The sequence below is a fragment of the Anticarsia gemmatalis genome, chromosome 2 (assembly GCF_050436995.1).
Source record: "Anticarsia gemmatalis isolate Benzon Research Colony breed Stoneville strain chromosome 2, ilAntGemm2 primary, whole genome shotgun sequence".
Lineage (NCBI taxonomy): Eukaryota > Metazoa > Arthropoda > Insecta > Lepidoptera > Erebidae > Anticarsia > Anticarsia gemmatalis.
In genome coordinates, this window is record NC_134746.1 from 13080126 (window position 1) to 13102785 (window position 22660).

General features: G+C 36.7%; 1 protein-coding gene across 1 annotated transcript; it reads right to left on the bottom strand.

Moving 5' to 3' along the window:
• Positions 1-318: 318 nt before the first annotated feature.
• On the bottom strand, positions 319-22585 carry LOC142978698 (uncharacterized). Its single transcript, XM_076123232.1, has 7 exons — positions 22206-22585; positions 16871-17014; positions 12504-12582; positions 1906-2055; positions 1241-1370; positions 882-971; positions 319-683 (listed from the first exon to the last, which is right to left on the bottom strand). The coding sequence occupies exons 1-7, from the start codon at positions 22535-22537 to the stop codon at positions 493-495; spliced, it is 1116 nt and encodes a 371-aa protein (XP_075979347.1). The 5' UTR covers positions 22538-22585; the 3' UTR covers positions 319-492.
• Positions 22586-22660: the final 75 nt, after the last annotated feature.

A 22660-nucleotide genomic window follows, 5' to 3' on the forward strand; every position in this document is an offset into this window, starting at 1 on the left:
TGTTTCAGTTTAATTTCAGTACAAAATAATTTAAAGTAGGTACCTAAGTCTCTGGTATGTTTTTAGTACTTAGGTACTATATGTACCTAGTCATCATAACAATCTAACATTTTCATCAGGCGTTAAACGTTATATTAATTGTTCTAATATTGACTGACGTACATTTTGAATACTCGTAAGTAAAATTATCACAAACATAATACCAGTATGTCTCAATAACATTGAAACATAGTTTGTAAAAAAAATGTGGAGTTTTGTTCCCTTCCGAAAGTAGCAAGAACAATTTTCAGTTACGTATTTCAGCAGTAAATTTTAGTTAGCATTCCACAGGATACCCACATATAATTTCCTTAAAAAAAGGTTTCATCGAGCGAGATTTCACATAAAACCAACCATGATAACAAAAAAACACCAAGTTAAAAAAGGCCGTTAAAATTAACACATGAACGTGGCATCGATCTTCAATCGTCTGCCACGCACGGAGAACCGTCGTCAGTGTTCCGGCGGCGGCGGGAGATCTGGAAAGTTCTCTGGCAATGGCGGCAAAACGTTTTCTTGGAACTGCCCCGATATGTTCCCAGGTGGAGAGTAGTTCGCTACTACTATGACTTTACCGTCTCGGGAACGTGCCTTGCCTACGCCAAAGAAGGTTGTCGCCACCCATACCATTTGTGTGAAGTGGCCTGAAGAATAAGAAATAGGGGAGTTTATTATCACACTAGACTACTTACTCAAGTATTTTTTTGCGTTACGCAGTACTTCACAATCAAATTGACGGGCACGTCAGGCACAAATATCGAACAAAACTAAAACGTTCTTTCGATCTAAGCATGAGCACTTTCTGGTAACGATTATCAATTAAATAAACTAAGATGTACTACCTCCATTGACATTAGCATGTAGAACATCGGGCTCCTTAAAATAACTGTACTGGCGAACTGCCGCGTACCAGTAGGAAGACACTTCTTGACCTGCAATAAGAAAAATAATCATAAAGCAAATATCTTAAATGTGAGACCATAGCAAATATGATATTTTTATATCGAAAAACTAAAACGATTTAGCGACTTAGGATCTGATACACACGTTGTGATTCATTAAACATTTTTTTAGTTCGTAAATACTACTATGATACAAAAATCCGCCAAGAAACTTATCTGTGCTAAATGGACCATAGACAAAAATAAAAAAGCTGGCTTTTTGCTAAGTTGTCAAAAGTTCACTATGAAAGGTCATGTACCCGTGACGTCAGGCTGGAGGGCGCTGACTGGTCGCTGGTAGAGGTTCTGGCCGACGTCGCGGTCGTTCCTGTAGCTGAACTTGTTCGTGTGCGCCAGGTGGTTCGCCCACGCCTGCGCGTAGTCGCACAGCTGGGGAATAAAACATTTTATATTTTGAGAGTTTCATTCTAGAGGTACTTATATGTATATTAATCGAATCCGCCCGTTTCCAGCCATTGTTGTTATCGTTAAGTAAGATATTTAGTGTTTTTTTTACTATGTGAAGCAAACGATTATAATACTTATGTTATAGACAGACTCAACTTAAAACTCAGGCCTAACCCCATCCCTAACTCAGATGAAGAATCTTGCCCAGAAATAGGAGAGTTGAAAGTAAAAAAAAACGGCTTCTAAAAAATACATTATTTATCAGCGGACCTTAATTGCGCTACTAATTGATTTGATAGAAAGATATTACAACCAGAGACTAAGCTAGTAATAACTGTATTTTGGTATTCTGTAACCGAATTTTAAAAGAACATCATATTTTCCGCATTTACCACTAGGCGTTCCCGGTTTCCGAGCTATCTGGCACAAATTCTAGTATAAATCCCCCGTAAACTAAAATCATATACCACAGACAAAAACAGTTGCTACTTAATTATAAACTGGTTAGTTATCAAACCTCTGGTGCCATATAAAGCTGCGGCGCGCCATGCCTCTGCCGGTAGACGTTGTGCCAGCACAGACACTCCGTGATAAAGTCACTGTCCTGCCACGCGGTCCGTACCTCGCTCCACTGCACCACCATACTCACTGGCTTGGATTGTAGCACCTGAATTAAAGATTTTTTTTAAGGACAACGCCCGCACTAGGAATTGCTCTTGTGTCGCGAGGACTTTTACAAACAAACAAAGAACGGACACAAAGCACAACCAGACCCGAAACAATTATTTGTGGATCGCACAAATAATTGTCGTGGGAATCGAACCCACGACCTCCCGACGCAATGGTTTTTGGCGTGGCGACCTAAACCACTTCGCCACGGACCATATTATTTTAGTCTCCTTCTGCGGTGACGATAGTCAATACGACTGCTGGTCAGGTCTCTAATCCGATTGCCGGGTCGGGCAAAGTACTATCGGGCGTCTAGTTCCTATTGGAATATTCTCAATAGTAGCTCGGAGTTTGGTAACTTAGCCTGTATAAATGATCAGTCCTTATTACATTGGAAATTTAATATCAGAGACGAAACGAGCTATATTCAGTACACATCTGTCTACACCTTGGGTACATCAAGCGTTATGGTACAAACAACACAATACCGTCTCCGGCGTCTCCGTTTATCCGTCTACCGTCGTATCGCAGCGCGCCGCATTACCAATAGCACCAACTTTTCAAATACAACCTTTCAATATATTTGGTAGCACCTGGCCATAAGCTGTGACCTCTCTGGGTCCGAGCCAAATGACCTGGCAGCCTGGCCAAGATGCCATTTATTATATTATGTGCCACACACGTACGATACGTTATGCAACGTCGGAGACGCTCGACTGCCAAGCAAATATTCGACAAACTTTCTTAACGCTCCATTTCTTTTATGTTCTACACTTTACTTCGATATTTTGGGCACATTTGTAAGAATACATACTTATTGAATATATTTGGAGCAAATAAAGATTTATAAATATCTAGTTGTGCTGATCTAGATATCGCGGCGTTTGAGAAGAAACGAATGTTCGAGAAAAGTGTTACCTATAAAGTTATTTCAGTCGTCGAATTCGCCGAATTAATTTTAACATCTAAACTTGGTCGCGCTAAACAAATTGAATTTACAGTAACTTGTATGTATAAGTTTCATAATATCCGGAGATTTTGTTGACTGTCAGCCACAAAATGTTTATTGAACCAATTTGGCGCCCACCGTGGGGCCTGTTTACGTAAACGAGAATACTTATTAGCTAACTTTTTAGACATTTGCATAATACACGCGTGTTCTTAAATACGCTTTGCATTATGAAATCAGGGCCGAACATTGTTCGTAAAGAAAGGCACGCTCAAGTAAATGCAAATAATATGCAGCTTTGAATAAATTGCCCCGGGGCGGCTCAAAGCACGCGATCGGCGCCACGAGGCCAGTTTAATTACTTTTTAATTGCCAGCGTTTTTCGCTAAAAGTCCTCTAAAGAGGTTTTATTAAGGGTTGGTTTTTCTGTGTTCTTATTTCAATTTTGGTTTCTTAACGAATGTAAAACATTATAAGATGTGAAAATTAAAAGCTTTGATTAATACACGGGAAGCAATTCATTTTATTGCGTTATTAGTTAGAAGTACCTATATTAGCTGTGCTATAAGCTATTTTCCTACAGATATATTTTCTAGTTTGTTAATTAAGTCAATCATATTCACAAAATATTTTTTGAATTAATTTCCATTAATTCCTTTACTTGATAAGTCTAAAAAACTCATTAAAAACCTGCTAATTGCATTAAAACTCGCTTAAAATTGGTTCCCGTCAGGTACAAACGAACGAAAATTTCAATTAAAAGTAAGAAAATGTTAAAGAATTTTCAAGAAGCTTGCGGTCGGGGTGCTTCTAGCCAGTCTACCCACTGAGGGCAAACTCTTTAAAACGAGAGCCTTTCTCATTACTTTGAAAGCCTGCAGAGACTGCAATCTTGAGAGACTTTGAACAACATACGTTGACGTCATATTTTACCATTCGAAATTGAATTTAATAAAAGGAAATAATGTAAGCATACGAAGTATGTTTTAAAAAGAGTTGAAAGGACTGTTTTCTAAAGAAATTGAATAGGAAAGTTGGACTTTTCATTCGTTTTTTATAATGTACTTACAACTGAAAATGAATAAGAATTTGTATTTATAAAATTATATTATGCAAGTTAAAAAAATCTTTGGTAAATGAAAATAAGCGTCAAAAGTTTAAATAAAACCATAATTTCTTTGGCGAATTTGTTTTGAAAACAAGAATTCTTATTTATGTATGAGACCTGCTATGTATTCTGTAAATAAAGTTTTTTATTCATTCACTTTTGTAAATAAGAAACTCATATAAAAATACTTTCTTGTTATTGTAGCCTGTAGGCACGCAGCAGAATTGGATTGGGTAATTTACATTTTAGTATCTGCGTACTAAAAAGGCAAGTGAACGAAACAATCTGCTAAATTATTTAATATCATAAAACGTAAGGTTTCAATATTAAACGAACTTAAACTCGTAAATTCGACGCGATGTGAAATAAAAACGAAATTTTCCTGCTTCGAAGGAAACATCGATCACTTAATGTGTTTTACGTTCAGTTTGTAAAAGAATATTAAAAACTAAAAGCGGAAATTATATTTTTACCTATAACTTCTTAGATTTACACGATTTACATGGTATTTTTATTAGGTAATAGGTACTACTTACATACTTTTAACCTTATAACGTTTCTCGATTTTTTCTTGATTAGCCTACGAGCGTCGACAAGAATAACATGCATTTCCTTCCCAAAAGCATCGCATTTGTTGCCGACTATAAAAGATACCTTACTATACTTTTCTGCTGAAAACTCTTCCCAGTCGCAACGTAGCCATCCAGGCAAGGAGAATACATTTCAGAACTAATCTAAATATTTGATCAAACAGGTTCCTTGCAAGTAAAACTACAAGATGCCGGTTCTTCGGTGCACAATCTTGAAAGTTTTATGCTTCACTTCCGACTTGCGAGTTGACGGCTGGCGAATGTAGCGCCATCCGCCACCGCTGTATAAACGAAGTTAAATTGTTGCTTCGGAGTTCGTTACCTAAACCGTTGCAATTAATTAAGCATCTTTAACGCAAACTTGGGGTAATGGAGCGGCTTACTTTCTGAATAAAGACGTCACATTTGTTAGAGTTAAGGTGCTTTTCCAACAATGTGCTACGCAACTACACTGCGATGTCATAGCTAAGATGTGAAACCGTTTCGATATTAAGCTGTGTAGCGGTACGAGTAAGATGTGCTATGAAGATAAGGGGGTAGCGCAGCACGCATTTCTCTATACAAAAGACATATATCTTAGTTGAATCTACGGTGGCTTGGATATTTCTGGAGCCACGAACGGAATCAGAGTTTTGGACTCCGGTCCGAGACTACACTAAGTAGGAATGACCGAAAAAAAAACGACGTAGTATGGTAACTTTGTAAAAAAGTAATATCTTTAATTTCGGGACAGTATAGTAAAATTACTGGACACGAGACAACACGCAAAATTCCGGGGCAATCCCGGAAATCCCGGCCATCTGGCAACCCTAGTTGCATCCGTTTCCTCCAGTGCTAAGCTACATATTATTATATTCATCAACGAATATGATTGGTAGATATTATTATATTAAACGCATTCTCAGCAACGGGGCATAGCACATCTCAGGTGAAAAGCTTCCTTAAGCAGGTGTAGGTACCTACCTTACGAGTCTGTGACTGTGTTTAGATAGTAGGTAGGTACTTAAGCCGACATAGATGTATCGTGCCCGTCTCGCATGTATTAAGGGATTCTGAAGTTTGTTATCTAATGAGCACAGTTTAGAAGCTTAGTACTGTTATGAATGTCTTTGTCAAAGCAAACAAGTTGTCCGAGGGCTCTCAAGGAAGGGATCAGACCTTAAACTTTTTTAACTTGTGCTGTACTTTCTAAACATAACCGCAAAGTCAACTTTTTTTAAGAAAGTTATTGTAAGGTTTTTTTTACAACTTAAGGGTGTATAATGGCAACATCAGCCTGGAATCTAAATATTGATCAAATTAAGTCTCATTTATACTTTTATCAATTGCCTTATAAAACGAAACAACAGTGACTGTCTCGATGTAAATCTAAAATTCTATGCTACAACTTCGACGTTCATCATTCCCGCTTTATAAACCCAAAACGTCTAAATTAAACAAATAAGTTTGAAACGTATCTTCTTAGAATTATTTTAAAACAGTTGGAAAGCTCCTGAATTTATGAATAATTGTGGAAACGAATCGTTTGTCTGTTACATAAGGGAAAGGTCACGAGAATATGGCTCTGTGCCAACTACTCGAACGTCCCAATTTGGCTTTAAAAGACAGGTTCATAATTTTCGATATAGTTACGCAATGTTACAATAGAAACTTTATATTGTGAAAGGAGAAAATGTAGTTTATTTTATGAATTTAAACTTACTGAAGTTGGCAGGTAAAGATATGTAGAGTCACCATACTTGTTAAAACGTTTTGGGACATTTGTCAATTCCGTTTTCCATTACGCTTTTTTTTAATGGTCAAATTAGATATAAGTTAGCGAGCTACTGATCTATTTTCTGAAGTTTTAGACAGCTATGCCAAAAAGCGACAGCGTAACAACTAGGAACTTGTGATTTATCATAACTTATACTTACGTATACGTTCTGATAAACATAGCAGTCAATGTGTTAGAAAATATTCGGAGAAAACTAATCCAAATATAGCGATTATTTTTTCCGACATTTCGAGCAGAGTAAAGAAGCGACGCTTAGTAAATAAAAAGTAAACAACCCTCTAACTCTTAGAATTCTATTTATGTGTTCACTTACAAAGATTTATTGTTATTTCGTTGATATAACTGTGCCGCGAAATTATGATTAGCTAGTGTTTGCTCCGTAGGCCGGGCCCAAAGGATTGTAACGGAATCCTCTAGTTAAGATAAAATTAGGTAGATATAATCCTAGCAATTTCCCCAATGTTTTGCGGTCAGCTCACTCAATTTAATAACTGGGGAACACAAGCCACTGATCCTGGATCTACTTGTGGGTTTACTAAGATAGATGTTGTAGTTCAAAATGTAAAGAGGTTTTGGTTTGTATAAGTGAAAGAAATACCTATAACCTCTTCTCTCGCTGATAAGTACTAACTTTTAGATAGCATTTATAAAATAACGGGTACCTAATATAAATCTTAATAAAAAAATAGAAAGTAAGTTTTACTTAATACTGGTTTGGCAAAAGTTTTCTCCCGGAGTAGAACGGGTGGCCTATTAGATACATTATGGCAAGTAATAGGTGCAAGGATTATTAAACAACCTATGCCAAAGCGTTTTAAGGAGGAAACCTCAAGCCTTTTAACATAATGCGCTACAAAGTCAAAGTCAACTTTAAGTAGGTTTAGGAAGGGGCTGTCGTATTTTCAATTAATAAACTATTAATAACACAATATTTTAAATAACTTCCACCATAGACTAAACTTTAACCCTCTTATTCATAAAGATATATATGAAGTTATGAAAGGCTTATAGTGTTTTGGTTCTTTCACTCCTAAGCGAAATGAAAAAGAGAAAACATATTATAACTTTTTAACTAAAATAGGTTTACAGTGTGTTTATGAATAAGAGGGTAAGTACGTACGAAGCAGATTTTAAGTAATACAGTCCAATATTGTAACGACAAAATTGAACAAAGTTTCTTGACTGGAAAAATCTAAAATTTATTTTCGGGTTAAGCGAGTAGCCTGTAGTTGAATAGCCCGCAATAAATCTACTATGGTGGAAAGGTGAAAACGTTTATTTTTACAAAAACGTTACAAGTACACTAATAATAACAGGTATCGTACCTGTTATTATTAGTGTAAGTACTTGTAACAATCGTTACATTGTTGTAATGGCTTTGTTTCCGACCATCAAAGGGATTTAATTGTTTTAATTTCTTTTGCTTTTTCACTATTCGACTCAATGTAGGTAGGTAGGTACAGCTTTTTCAACCCCCGACGTAAATGGAGTTGTTATAACTCGGCTGCGGGATGCAAAGGAGGGTAAAGCGTTTTTTATAAACAGTAGTTTCAACTCCATTTTTCATAAAAAATCTGAGTATGTAAGTTAAAGGTAGCGTTTCTCTCTAACCTTTCCATATTGGAGACATATGCATAGGATTTCGAGACTCATTAAAACACTGGATGAATAAGTTACCCGATAATTTTCCATTTTATAATTCACGTAAGTAAATGGAAAAAAAGTTTAGGTACTTGCTATCCAAATTAAATAAATAAATAATAAATATTATTGAACAACTCACACACGGTCATTTGATTCCAAACTAAGCAGAGCTTGTACTATGGTAACCAAATAACTGATAAACGTACTTATATACTTCTAAATATATACTTATATAGATAAATTGACGAATAATTCATTGTAATAATAATAATTGACAGTCTACGTGTAACAAATGAAAAATAATCATAACTATTATCAGTTCAAAATCACTAGAAACGATAACTATAATAGCTGTACATAATAAAGAACACTATCGTTTTTAATAATCGCATTTTTATAAGGTGTTAAAGTATTTTTTTGAGTTTCGGAACGCCACGGAAATTAGTTCGCCTGTTTCTGCTGACTCAGTGATTAATGAACATGCTAGTAACGAATTTTTTATTGCGTTTATTTTCTATATAACGTTTTTACTTCCATAAAAATGTTATTATTATACTAATGAGGTGGAAATACTTATAGTTTTTATATTTCCATGTTAATATTGAGTTTGATTTATGAAATTTGCAAGTGGAAGTTAGACAAAAGTGTTTTAAATAAATAAACTTTTTATAACCTAGCATGCAAGTAATATGAAAATGGGTAATACCTACCTACTCGCAAGTAATCTTGGTTAATAATATACCTAACCTAAAAATTTAATGCAATTGCAAGTTAAAAACATGCTATAAGTATCGAATTTTCTACAAAGCGTCTTCATTTACTTGTGACTGATGAAACTATTGTAAATACCAATAGTGTTCATTTCGAATTCACCGCAAAATTCTCAAGGCTTACCAATGATTCCATCGAGAATAAATTTTAATGTTAGACCTCCTTGCTACTGAACTCATTCATCAATATCGGAGGCTGTGTTCAAAGAGGTCGGACTCATTCATCACAGACCAGAGAGAAACGTTTCAATCCACTGATTGTATTCTAACGAAAAGGCGTTACAGCCTGATTAAAAGATGATCATTTTTCATTCTGTCTTGACTGGTTTTTTTGAGTAACTTTTCAGATCTAGGTCAATTTCAGGGAATTTGTAAAAAAAGAGGTTATTTGATTATTAGAACATGCTCGAGGTTGCATGAATTCGATTTCGATTTGGAAATTAACATTTTTTCTTTCACTTAACTATAGTCGTCGTTAACTGGTAGCTGATACCACCGCAAAAAAAAACTCTAAATGTAAACACCTCGGCTATTGAAAATGGTCATTCTGTAAAATACAGTAAATTTTAAACTACACCGTTCAATCTTCATCGTGAATTAAATAATTGTAACATTGTTAAGTTTCGATTGACGTTTTCTTCACTCTATAACACTTACAACAGGTACTCTATAATCAATTCTAACCATATACTGTGGAACCATTGAGCAGCACTAGTAAGCGAACACGTGCATACATTACCCGCCCACACTGCTCAGACCACACACAAGAGCTTAAGAAGCTATACATAAGCAGCAATGTATATACGTCAGACGCAGTTAAGACGTCTCACTGAACTCATCGACCTGGTTTTTTCCTCTCCACTGGATATGTAAAGCTTAGGATTTCTTAGAGAACGGTAAAAGCATGTTTTATACAGGATGTTCTGTTTTACGGAATTTCCAAGAACTGATTAAATATACATACACCAAAATATCACGCCTGTTAAACTCTGAAATGTATACAGATGTATAAGAAATACAAGCGTTACTATACTATATACCAAACTCCAGACTACTTTAAAATAAAAAAAACGGCCAATAATTGTCCGAACAGGGAGTCGAACCCGGGATCTCGTGGTCAGCAGGCGGATAAACTACCGCGTCACAGAGGCAGTCCACCGATTAAAATCTAAATAATTGAAAATGCTATCAGCATCGGCACCGCCACTGAAATTCATTTAGGTACATACATGCTTTTATAAGCGTTTCTATTTAAGTGCTCTTTGGAATAAACCAAACTTATGATGAAGGTAGGTATAACATTCTGAACAACTTTACTTAACATACTTTTTTAATATTTGCGTAGTAGCGAATTTTTAAATATATTTTTATGCATGAAAAAAGGCGTTAAATTAAATTAACATCCAAGCAAACGACCGCAAACTTTTTATGAAAAATCAAACACAAAACTCGTTATATTTTCCAAAAACGTCAGGAACAGATACGTCAGAAACAGGCATGACGTAGGTAACTTAATTTGCAACTTTTACCAAAGGGTTTCGCTCTTTTTGAGACATTTACGGGCCATTTCATGGATGACAGCCCTTGAGGTCAACAGGGGCCCTAAAGGTCGCGGAAACGCTTCCGTGTTGGGTCAAGGACACGTTCTATTTCCCAAGATCATAATATAATGCATAATACATAACGAAAACAATGACAATATGGTCGCAGCTCGCGTAACCCGCCCTTGTAAAACTTTGCCAGTTTCATATGCTAGGGATGGGAACGAAATTCGCATTCGTAATCGCGGGAACACGATTCTTATATTCCAAAGTTTGAAAATGAATACGTGACGTTCGTTTATCAAACAGACGATTTGTTAAAATGAATGATGGTTTTTATACGACTGCGCATTTCCTTTATTATTTTTATGATAATATTTTTTGAGGCCTTTGCTCAGCAGTGGGACACAGAAATAGGCTAGATAAAAAAAAAAAAAAATTAACCATGTAACTATGACAGAAAAACGAGTAATTAAAGGCCTGAAACAAGGCCTAATAATTGTGAATAGAATGACTAAACTCTACTCTGAATTAAGCATAAAAATATTAGCACTATCTTAAAACTGAAAAACTGTTAAGTAGTAAAATAACTCTAGTATCCAAAAAACTCAAAAACAGTAACACTACGCGACTTGTTCTAAATAAATTGGGGTAAATTAGATCAAAATTAGATTTAGATCATGACGGGCGAGAGGTATCAGCTTCATTCGGCTTCGTCTAGACGTTATTAGATTCCGTATAACGTGAGCTGTTAACACCTTTAAACTGACACGAGAAGTCACGCGATTATTAAAACAGTAGTTATGTTCGAATTTCAGCAGCAAATAGTTTTTACAGTCGAGGCTCTGAACTATTTTGCATCAAACATTTTATCATATTTTTAACCCCAATTAATTAAATATATGGTTTTGCCAATTTGACCACTTGGTCTATGTTTGTTTGTTTGTCTGCCTGTTTGTCAGAAGCACGGTAGCTCCTAACGAGTGAACCGAATTGATTGCGGTATTTTTTAAGTTGCAAGTATATTTTCGACACAAATTCGCGACGAGAAAACCTTCTACAAAAAAGATCATAAAGGATCTATAAACTACAATATAATTATTATCACAAGAGTACATATTAGGTCGGGGAAAGAGTCTTTTCGCATTATAGTATGTATGAACTTGTAATAAAATCTCTTTGGCTTCAAGAATCACAAATGAGTACACGGTTCATTAGGTTTCTTTCAGTGAGCTCGTGAGGTACCCAAACATCGAGCTTTTTTGTAGAGAAAAGATTTTATTACAAGTTCATACATACTATAATGCGAAAAGACTTTTTGCCCGACCTAACAGTTCGTCCAATGGTCTTTTTGGAAGATGCTTCCAAACGTCAAGCCAAAACGACTAATTTCCCCATTAAAATAATAGGTTCAAATGTCATTCTACAGTCCCTTCATAGTCCCATGGGATGCATAATGACGTGATCATTCACGTCGTTCCCGAATACATTAAACTGTCAGGAATTAAATGAATATCTCGCTTTGTCCCCATGGGAGAAGACAGAGGACATCTCGCAAATAACTCTGGTGTAATTCAATGCGGTATTGTTAAAATTGGGTTAATTATGACGAGGATATTTGCCGATAAACTTTTTTGCTATGAAAGAAAGAAGTTTTTAGTTGCAAAAATTTTCCTTAGTCTTACTTTTACACATCTGTTATACCCGAAGGTATATACGATTTACACCTGCATATCGTCATTTACAATATAACACGATTCATGTAACACGGGTCGCGCATATAGCTTAATACCAGGTGCTTTACCATACTCCAAACAACTATTGAGAAATACTGTTAAAATTAGGAAAAGCCTAATAGCACTTTGCTGAATTCGGTATTCGAACCCGAAACTTCGAAATCAGCAGTCGTATACATTAGATACAGAGTAGTCTTGACCACAAGTGCAGTCCAACGTGCAATAAATAGGTTTGACATTTTCGAAGACGGTGAAAAAAAAAATTATGCCGTCTTATTCCAGAAAAATATCTAACGCATATATTTGTATATTATATTATGATAAATCTTACCCTTTGTAAAAGTTTTGGTCTGTTGTCGAGCTGTTCCTCGATATTGTTCTTATTTTCGTTGTCATTCTTATTGGAGTTCCTGCGAACAAGAGCAGTTTGGTTAGACGGCACATCCCTAGTGGTATAACTAATTAGGTCTGAGTTTCAGAAGGGCAGAGAGAACAGGCTATTTTTATTACAGGTTAGGAAGTATAATAACCTTCCTTTATACCTGCAGTGGTTAAGGTCGCCATGCCGCTACCATTGCGTCGAGTGTTGTGGGTTCGATTTCCACACGAGCCAATTATTTGTGCGATCCCCAAATACTAAAGAAAGAATCAATTGGAAAAGCCTTTCTTCCAATTATGTTGGAGTTGGCTTCTAGTCTCACCGGATGCAACTAAATACCAGTATTTTACATGGAGCGATTGACTATCGGACCTCCAAAACGAAAAAAATGATAGTCGGGACCCACTATTTAACATGCCTTTCGGAGCACGGACGAACTCAATATGTATTAGATGGTCACTCATCAACAGAACAACCTCGGCAAGCGTAGCTTAACCTCAGAGATCTATCCCGCGGCCATTGTTACAAAGCCACGAGCTCCTCATATACCTTGCCTAAAAATAGTAAATGCAATCATTTTGATGGCGTGAAAACCTGCTCGATTCAAGGTTGATGTTTGACAATGGGGGTGATTGTATTAGTTAAGAGTACTGTGTATAGCATTTGAATTAATAACTTTTAAACTCTCGCGTTGCATGTTTAATGTATAATAGAATACGGGAATTAACGCGAACACGCATTTTACCTTAAAATGCCTAACGTTTCGGCGCAGGTTGCACTCAGCTTTTTGAAGAGTCTCGTGCTGACTGTAGTAATAATCATGTTGCGTATTCAGGCAGTGGTAGAACTTAGAACTCTCTTTCGCTTTTGAGAGAGAAATTCATGCTTGAGCATAAAATGCCTCGGAGTTCACTTGGGTACTGTGCAAAAGTGATTCAACATTACCTTTGCGAAGGTGTAAGAAGGTTTTATCAAAATCCTGGATCGACTGGAGTAAATTTTTGGTATTGTGTACTGAAATCCTACTTTGTTATCGTTTGTGTTTTAGTCGTATTGTGACGTCTCTATCCGCCATCGTATGTGTGAATAAAACATTAAGACAAATACGTAAACATAAATAACCAACTGAAATCTCAGCAACATAGAACTTATCTAACCGAATCCACTTGAAAGTTTCGCTTAATCTGTTCAACTCACTGAAGACATCGGCTTGGCTACAATCCAAAACCAACGCTCGAAATCTATTTTATTGCCTAAACTTTAGAATGCAACTTAAAACGCCTCGATTCATTTCTATACTCCATACTACTGTTATAGAAGTGTTCTTTTGTGAGAGAAATTAAAACCGATTTGAACTAAATTCATCGATATGAGTATCATCGCGGGAAAGGACACAGGCCCTGTTTTTGCTCTTTCCCAAGATGTATCTTCTTTCTTTCATAAACCGTTTACTCTATGTCCCCGTCTCTAAACTACCTACATTTAGTTTTTTCGATTGTTGCTATATTCAGACACAAAAGCTAAACTGGCGCGACTTTTAATGCTGATAGAGCCGCAGATATAAGCTAGTTACATAATCCTCACATCCCAGTCATTCTCAATTTGCTAGGTAAGTAATTACAATGAATAATGCAAGATGTGTAAGACCGCATTCACCAGGTTACCTCGCGGCTGTTTGATGAGGAGGCCCTTTGTGGTCTCTAATGAGATTTATTATTAATACGGAAAAAAATGTGCGTTCAGTCGAAATGTACGACCACTTACATTATTAGGAAAAGTGATAATATTATAATGGACATACGAAGCCCTGCGGATTTACTCTTATTAGTTTAGCAGGAATATGAAGGATTCAGGAAACAAACATGTTTTTGTGAAAATTGTTCCGAGGGCACCCAAATTAGGTTATTATCAACTGAATGAACCTTGAAGTCTTATTAACAAAGGTTGAGAAATTAAGTTCAGAGGTCAGAAATTACATTTGCGAAACAATACTGCTTACTTCGTCAAACCATTCTTTACACGGCTACACTCTCTATGCGTCATTTTCCACCATTTTCGGACTGTCACTCGACAGGAAGCGATACATTTACTACAATATATCTAATAAGTGAGGCTTTCCGACAAGGAAAAAGGAGATTGATGATAGCCGAATTACAGACTAGTCGCTCCTCGAAACAGTCATTATTTTCCGTTACAAACTGCCTCTATAAACCTAGTATAAAACTATATATTTCACAACTAGAGATAGGAGAGCGGAGGAACTCGAACGAAATGAATGAATCAAATATTTGTGTGACCCACTGGAGCGGAATTTTTCCTCGCTCTCGAGTTTTAAAATTTTCAGTCGTGATTTATAGGTAAATGGTAAATATTCACACGGTATCTGCTAGCAGGCAGGTCAAGTAGAAAAAGAAAAAGGAAAAGGATCCAAAAGATTTACCGATAGCTACAGCAAAAAAGAACAGAACGATTGCAATGATGAATCCATATAATAGAATAGGATACGCTAAAAGATTTTAAATTAACTTAGGCGCTGATCCTTTTTGATTTCATCTGCCGCGCATCCACCTGCTGAATGCCGTAGACTAAAAGTTTCAGTCCAATATTACAAAACAAAAAACTAAGGGCGAATTCCGCGGCTTGAAAAGTGACAGCAATTGTATAAAAATAAAATTATGAAAATTCCACCTGTTAAGTTGGACGATACTTACCTATTCAGAGGCGAAACCGCGGGCCTAACTTTCTTTGACAAATACTTTAGATACAGTAGGTACAAGATCAACACAGAAAACCAAGAAATACATCTAAAAATCCATAGTTAACTACTCTAACCTCTTCAACTGACACCCAAGTTTATTTCTTCCGAATCTTTTGACAACAACTTTCGGAAACGTCCAAGATACAATCGCATGTTTCCAGCTTATCGCGGAAGTTATAAAGGAGCATTCTATTGTGTACTTATCTGTCTGAACCGTCTTGGGTCGAAGCCACCCGATATTGAAGGTAAACACGCAATGTAGAGGACTTGCTACAGTTCTACCGTTCTATCGTTCCTATAGAGGTTTGTTTACTTATTTGTTCAGTACTAAACGGGCTGTCGATTTCAGTGAAGCAATTTAAGTTTGTTATGTTTCGTCGTCTTGTGCGTGATTGTAACTGACAGTGTAATCAAAGGTTTTGTAAGGACTGCCAGTTTTGGGGTCACTGCTTTAAAACGAAATGTCCTGAAGTGATTAAAACATATTTTTAATTCTGTGAATATACACATTTACAGACTGTTGTAACTTTGCACGAAGAATTGAATACTTTTAATATTTTTCGATAGAAGACCCCTTCTGTTACGTTATTTTAAAGGTTTAAATTCGTAATAATCTAAAGCTCATCTAACTTTCTGACCTTTACATTTCATAATAAAAGAGCATGGTTGAATTGGAACAGGTAACTCACTTTTCGAACTACTGTCCGTACTAATATTATCTTAATAATAAACTCAAATTTATATACCGTTAACTGAAACAGAGTAAATTTTTACACATAAACCTGAAGCGCTGACACACTAGCCACAAATTCGTCTCTTTACAAAATATTCCCCACAACGTTAGTGGTGAAATATGTTAATACTAGCTGACCCGCGCAACTTCGCTTGCGGACATAAGAGAGAATGAGTCATAATTTTCCCCGTCTTTGTAACATTTTTTACTGGTAGTCTGCTCCTTTTGGTCGTAGCGTGATGATATATAGCCTATAGCCTTCCTCGATAAATGGGCTATCTAACACTGAAAGAATTTTTCAAATCGGACTTGTAGTTCCTGAGATTAGCGCGTTCAAACAAACAAACAAACAAACAATCAAACAAACAAACAAACTCTTCAGTTTTATAATATTAGTATAGATTTGAGCCATATTTAAACGGGAGATAGCATGCAGGTTACAGGTATGTACTAACATTGTACTAACATTGTAGAGGGTTATTAACAGGGTGTTCATGCGCCCGCACGAACCCGTTTATGCAGTGCAGTCATTTACGGTAGGTTTAGTGTTATACTCTGTAGTTAAGGCTTTCAGAGCTGAGTTATATGGGTAGGTAATGGAGTTTAAGAAGGTGTGGGCTTGGTTCTGTTAATCCTTGTGATAATTGTAACCAAAATTAAAACAAAATTCAATAACACTGCTCCGTTTGTCCGATCACATAATATGATTTATCTAAAACAGGGTACCTAATGGTGAAAGAAAACGTTACGAGGAAATCTGAATACTGCTCACATAGGTATTGGTTCATCTTTTATAATATTGGTATAGATTATGTTGGTTGTACTCACTTGTCGGCCTGCAAGAGTGCAGGTGCCACCTTCTTCCGCAGGTTGGCGAGCGCCGCCAGCTCCTCACGCTTCCTGGACGGGGGCGGCGCGCCGCACAGCGTCAACAGCGGCGTCGGCGCCGGCTGTGTGTTGCGCGAGAGTAGTCTGAGGAAGAAAGAGAGATATATTATGTTAGGCGAAGGCAATTAAAGGCTTTGCTTTAAAATATAGGAAGAAGCGACTAGAAGTTTTTGAGAGACCTTAACTAAAAACTCCTTTCCAAAGCCATGATGTGATGAATTCCATTAAGATACTCAAAATGAAGGCTCCTCTTAATCGAAGATTCGAAATTTCTCATCATTGATGATAGATGACAGATAACCTAGTAGTATTGTGGGTTGTAACCCATTTAACAATTTGACAAGTCAAATACTTGTCATTTAATCAAAGGATCAGGTTTCCATTGGTGCGCTATTGATGGATTTCGAACCTTAGAACTTCGTGATTAACGCTGGGCAAGTCAACAATTAATACAATTGGCTAGTTTAATCCCATTTTATCAAGCAAGGGCCTGTGGAGACCACTCGTTATTTTATAATCCTTTACTCCTGGATAGATTTAACCTGAGTAGACAGCAATTATAGCTAGCAGCCGTTTACCAAAACCACGAAGGTTCACCACTTCATAGTAGCCCATCATTCTTACCAGAGGTTAGAAAATTAAGGCCATTGAGTTTAAACTTTTGTAAAATAACGAAGGCACCACAATCTATCAGTCTACATCTCTATCTTTAAACCTTCACTCCAATTCCAATCGTACCAACATTAAGATAACTGTCTTGAAGTTATCTGTGGAATCTTTTTCTCGGAATCGCGGTCTGCGCTTAGAACTTTTCAATTTCCGGCCGCCGCTAACCCTGAACACTTATCTAGACTTTGAGAACTCTATCTGTTTCTATTGATACACTGTTGCGTAATATTGGCCGGAGAGAAACTTATCTAATGCCTTTACTTTGTTTTAAAAATAGAAGTCAGGAAGTATAGAACTTTTAACTTACTAACAACTTAATTTAAAACGGGAATTGTTTTTCAAAAATGTAGCAACATAGGACCAGAATATTTGAAAAAAATCCAATAAGGTCGTCTTCTAAACTCGGATGATTCGGGTTTACAATGTGGGCAAATGCATTAACAAATGAATGCAGACGATAAATCAAAATCTACGATAAAACCTCCAGAAATGACAAGAACCTCAATTACATTGTTATTATTAAACATGCATAGAGTGTAACTATTTAATATACCATTCTCTGTTCTTATCAAAATCCGTTATTATTTTTTTAAAAACAAAGCCGTGTACTTAATATTCTAATTTCACGAAATCGAGTCGTCGACATTAAATTATACATCCAAGCATTCAGCATCTGTGGTCTCTAGAGCTTCCAGTAGAATTAACTACGAGTTCAAATGAAATCTCGATGCAGTGCTACGAACCATCTACGAACTCGCGCGGTTGCAGCGATGAGAATATTACATTTTGGTGAAATTCTGATGAACAAACGGAGAGATATCTTTTAGGTTTAGTTAGATAACTTGACAAGGGAATATATACCTTAGTAGTCATTCAAATAGATAATATTTTACTTAGTTGCCTTATCCTAAGCTGCAAAGATATTTGCAGGTTGTAACTGATATTTAGAACGATAATTCCTGCTCTCGGTATACCACAAACTACAGCACCTTCGGGAACGCATAGCGCCGGCCCTAGAAAATACATTTTACGAGTAATCGTATTTCTGTGGCACCGACAATACAGTTAGATAGAAGAACGTAAGTAAAGTGTAGACTCTCGTCTGTAGATCAAATCCGTTTCGTGGAAGTGCAGTATTTAACTATAAATGCGAGGGCGTTAAATGTTCTAAACCAGTAGTTCCCAACCGGTGGTTCGCGGACCACTGGTGGTCCGCGGAAGTCAATGTGTGGTCCCCGAATGACTCTAAAATTTAAAATTTTCTGGATGATGAATACACTTTACCTTTAATGTACTAACATAGTGGTCCCTGCTAACAAGAATAATATAAAAGTGGTCCCGGACTAAGAAAAGGTTGGGAACCCCTGTTCTAAATAAATAAACTGTAAAACAGATTTTACAGTTAGTGTGGCGGCTTTGAGACCCAGGCAACGAAGGCTACATTTCCTTTTATATATTTTTTTTTTAATTTACCCGAATTACACGGAAATAGATCAAAATATAAAGCTACAGACCCGAACTTATCACAATCAAAGGCGGCAAAACATAATCTTACATTATGTAGTTTAAAATACCTCTACCGAAAATACTTTACTGGTCCCATTCTCATTATGTTAGGGGAAACCTCCCTCTCATATGATCATTTCAATACTAAAAGCTTTCAAATAAAATACCCTTTTACCGTTAAATCTGACGCAGGAAGGGTATAGACCCTTATTTCGAACAGGTGACCCTTTTGTGACAGCACGACGCTCACTTCCCGTTTCGCGTCCAAAGTAGTGACAAAAGACGTGAAGATCTATCGAAAAATGTTGTGGCAATCGTGGGTACCATTTGCTGAAACTGAATTAGTTATGTTTTGAGAGGAACCTGACGGTATTTTTCATCTTTGAAGTATCTATTTGGGAATAAAACCGGGTGCCCGATGGTCGTAACAGGAGCCATGGCAATCGATATGTTCTCGAATAATATACACATTACTAGAGCAAATCATCTATGTTTTAGAATTGTTTTTAGTATGTAGGAAGGTAAGGTTATGATTGATACAATAGCGGATCCAAGAATAATGAAGTATGAGGCTCAGAGCCCTAAAAAATACTCAGTTCAACACTCTCGCTCCACGCTCTAATTAAACTTCTAGCCAAAGAAACAAAACCCTAGGCATACGCACACTAGATCCTACAACCAAAATATCCTAGCCATTTGCTTCTGCAATAAACCTACCCATCATATCGTTACCATTAATGACATATCCTGTAAATGTCTTACATAGTTAGACGTTATTGGTATTATGCGACGTTCATAGAGCGGAGGTCATATTATCCATTAGCAAAGGCTGATAGTACAGTTACCTATGCCTATGTAGTGGGCAATAAAAGCAAATGATTATGTCAAAGACGTCTCATAACCATTGCACCGGTCGCTCAGCGGTCTTTGTAATAAGCAACCCTCGGAATGACCTGATGCCGTCGCTTAGAGGTGTTCTTGAACTCAAGACGGTCTTTGCCACAAAGCATGCAATTTTATTCAAGCTCTATGACGTAAAGTCCTTCAAAAAGATTTTGATCATATCAAATCAAAACGTCGCTTAAAATCCGAAGTGTGTATTTTGGGCGATTACCATTTTTTAAGTTTTATTTTTAGGATGATATACTAGTATCGTGCTTGTAATAATTAACACTCTTGATAAGGAACATCGGAGACATAGCACTTTTGGCATCGGCAATATAGCATGTGTCTGCGGTGTCCCAAATCTGATTAAGGAAGTATGAACACTCGTTTTAGGATCGATTTTACGTCGATTCCTTTTCATTGACTATTGCCAATGGCTCCCATACGCAACAGATATTCGATTAACTAAACAAAAACGAATTAAATTTAAATGAACAACAGCTATTATCAGCCCTAATAATGGCGCGTCCGACCCAACACTAAACAATGTCACAATGAAACTTAATTACGACAAATCCGTATAATTCTGTCCAGAAATAAACGGGACATTTGCGAAAATACGTGGGCTTTAACACTCGAGGGATATATTGTAATTAGACAAAGGGTGTTACCGAAATAATGTAGTAAGTAAATAGCAACACTGAATAAAAAAAAAGGTTGTAAAAGGAAGCGTAATTTCAGCTTGAGATTGTGCAATGAAAAATTATACTCATATAGATTTGTGATTATTTCTTAAAATAAAAATCTTGCATTATATCAGGGATACTAGTAGATAAAGCCCATTAGGTACATAAATAATAAAAAAAATATACCTAGGGATATGAGAGACGTCTCCAAGTTTCAATATTTCACGGTCGAAGAGTCCAAGCGATATTGGGTCAACCTTGTTTGTTATAAAAGTGGGAAAATCTTCAAAAGCTTCTGTGAGTTATGTAAGACCCTCTCTAACTTATTTACCGTGGAAAATAGACCGGTGCGGTTATAATTTGCCATGGTGTATCTATACTAATATTATAAAGCTGAAGAGTTTGTTTGTTTGTTTGAACGCGCTATAAGATATAAAGCCAAGAAATTTTGTGAGGTTTTCAAAAACAACAAAAAAGCTTGCGAAGAAGGCACGTAGGGGAGAAATTGAGACTCATGAAACATCGTCGTGAAATGAGTGCAATTAATGAGTTAATATGAGTTAATAACTACAGATTTGATGTTACGGCTACACATTTAATTCTTACAAGGTAACTGGTAAAAACAATAACTGAATCTTAATAAATCAACTTTTACAGGCATAACAAATTAGTATAAGAATAAGACGAAGAAAAACATTGCTATTTCACTCCGCGAGACCAAATTGGTACAAGTTAAATTAGAAGCCAATTTAATCAAGAGTTTTCAAGTCGTTCACAGAACTTCTGCGCTTTATTCATTACAGCAACTAAAATGAACGACGTAAAGCACATTTTAAAAACAAAACGCTTGATTTAGAAGTAGTCTTCAAACGGTCATCCATCTAATGCCTGACCTAGTTTCGCATTGCTTAACCTTTTGTTTCCGACTGCGTATTGTAGGGAATTACTTCATAAATATTTATTAAAGCCATTGATGTAGGGATAATAATCGGAACAAACGATAATCCCGACACGCGTGATGAATATGCCAATTACCGGGATCTATTGCTGCAGTGTATTGGCAGAATGTTGAATGACGATGACATTAATACGAGAGATACATGATCTATAATTTATGGTGATAAAGCTGGTGATTGTGACGCCAAGATACCCAATTAAGTAGATAAAAAAATGACTTCACATTTTAAAAACAGAACGTTCAACTTTTCTTAATTGCAACATACTGTTTCATTGTCTGATTTAATGAGTCCGTGATAACAATATTATGTTTTAATTAACCCTAGGTCCCTCTATAATCCTCATTATCTAAGAATCTAGAATCTGTCTGTACTTGCGTAAAAAAGAGCCGTAATTTTGGAACCAGACATCTATTTTTGCGGATCAACAGAAACAATGAAACAGATCTGAAAAAAACTGAATGAAAATTAAGACGAAGGCGGCAAGATTATGTTTCAGCCTCTCGCCGCACTCGTGAAAAATAATCCTCAGTAATTTCAAATTGGAATCACAAAGAAAATAAACAAAAATACCTTTTGGAGGCCGGCGTTCTCTTCGACAATAACGTGTAATCGTAGAGGTTCGAGCTGGAGGGGTTGTTGTTGATAGGCGGCGGGTAATAGGCGTCTTCATCTCTGTAATTATTGTTCACTAACGCCGACTTGAGAGGTAACAACTCAACAGTGTCGTTGGAACGGTGATCGCGTGGTGTTGTCATAGCGGGAGCCGCATCGTGCGAGCGCGCCGGCTGCTTGCAGCCTACTGAAAGATGCGGCCTTGAAAATGGTGCAGCGTAGTGTTGTGCCGAGAGTCTGTTCATATCGAAAACGACATGTTTGTTGTTTGGGCTGGAAGAGCTACCCATTGGGGAACCGTGCTATGACTGAGTGCCGACGGGAATGAAGCGGTCGGCCACGCGGGCTCGTAAACATCGAAATATGCGCAGGTTGCTTGGATAGCATTACGACAGCACCCGTCCGCGTTGCGT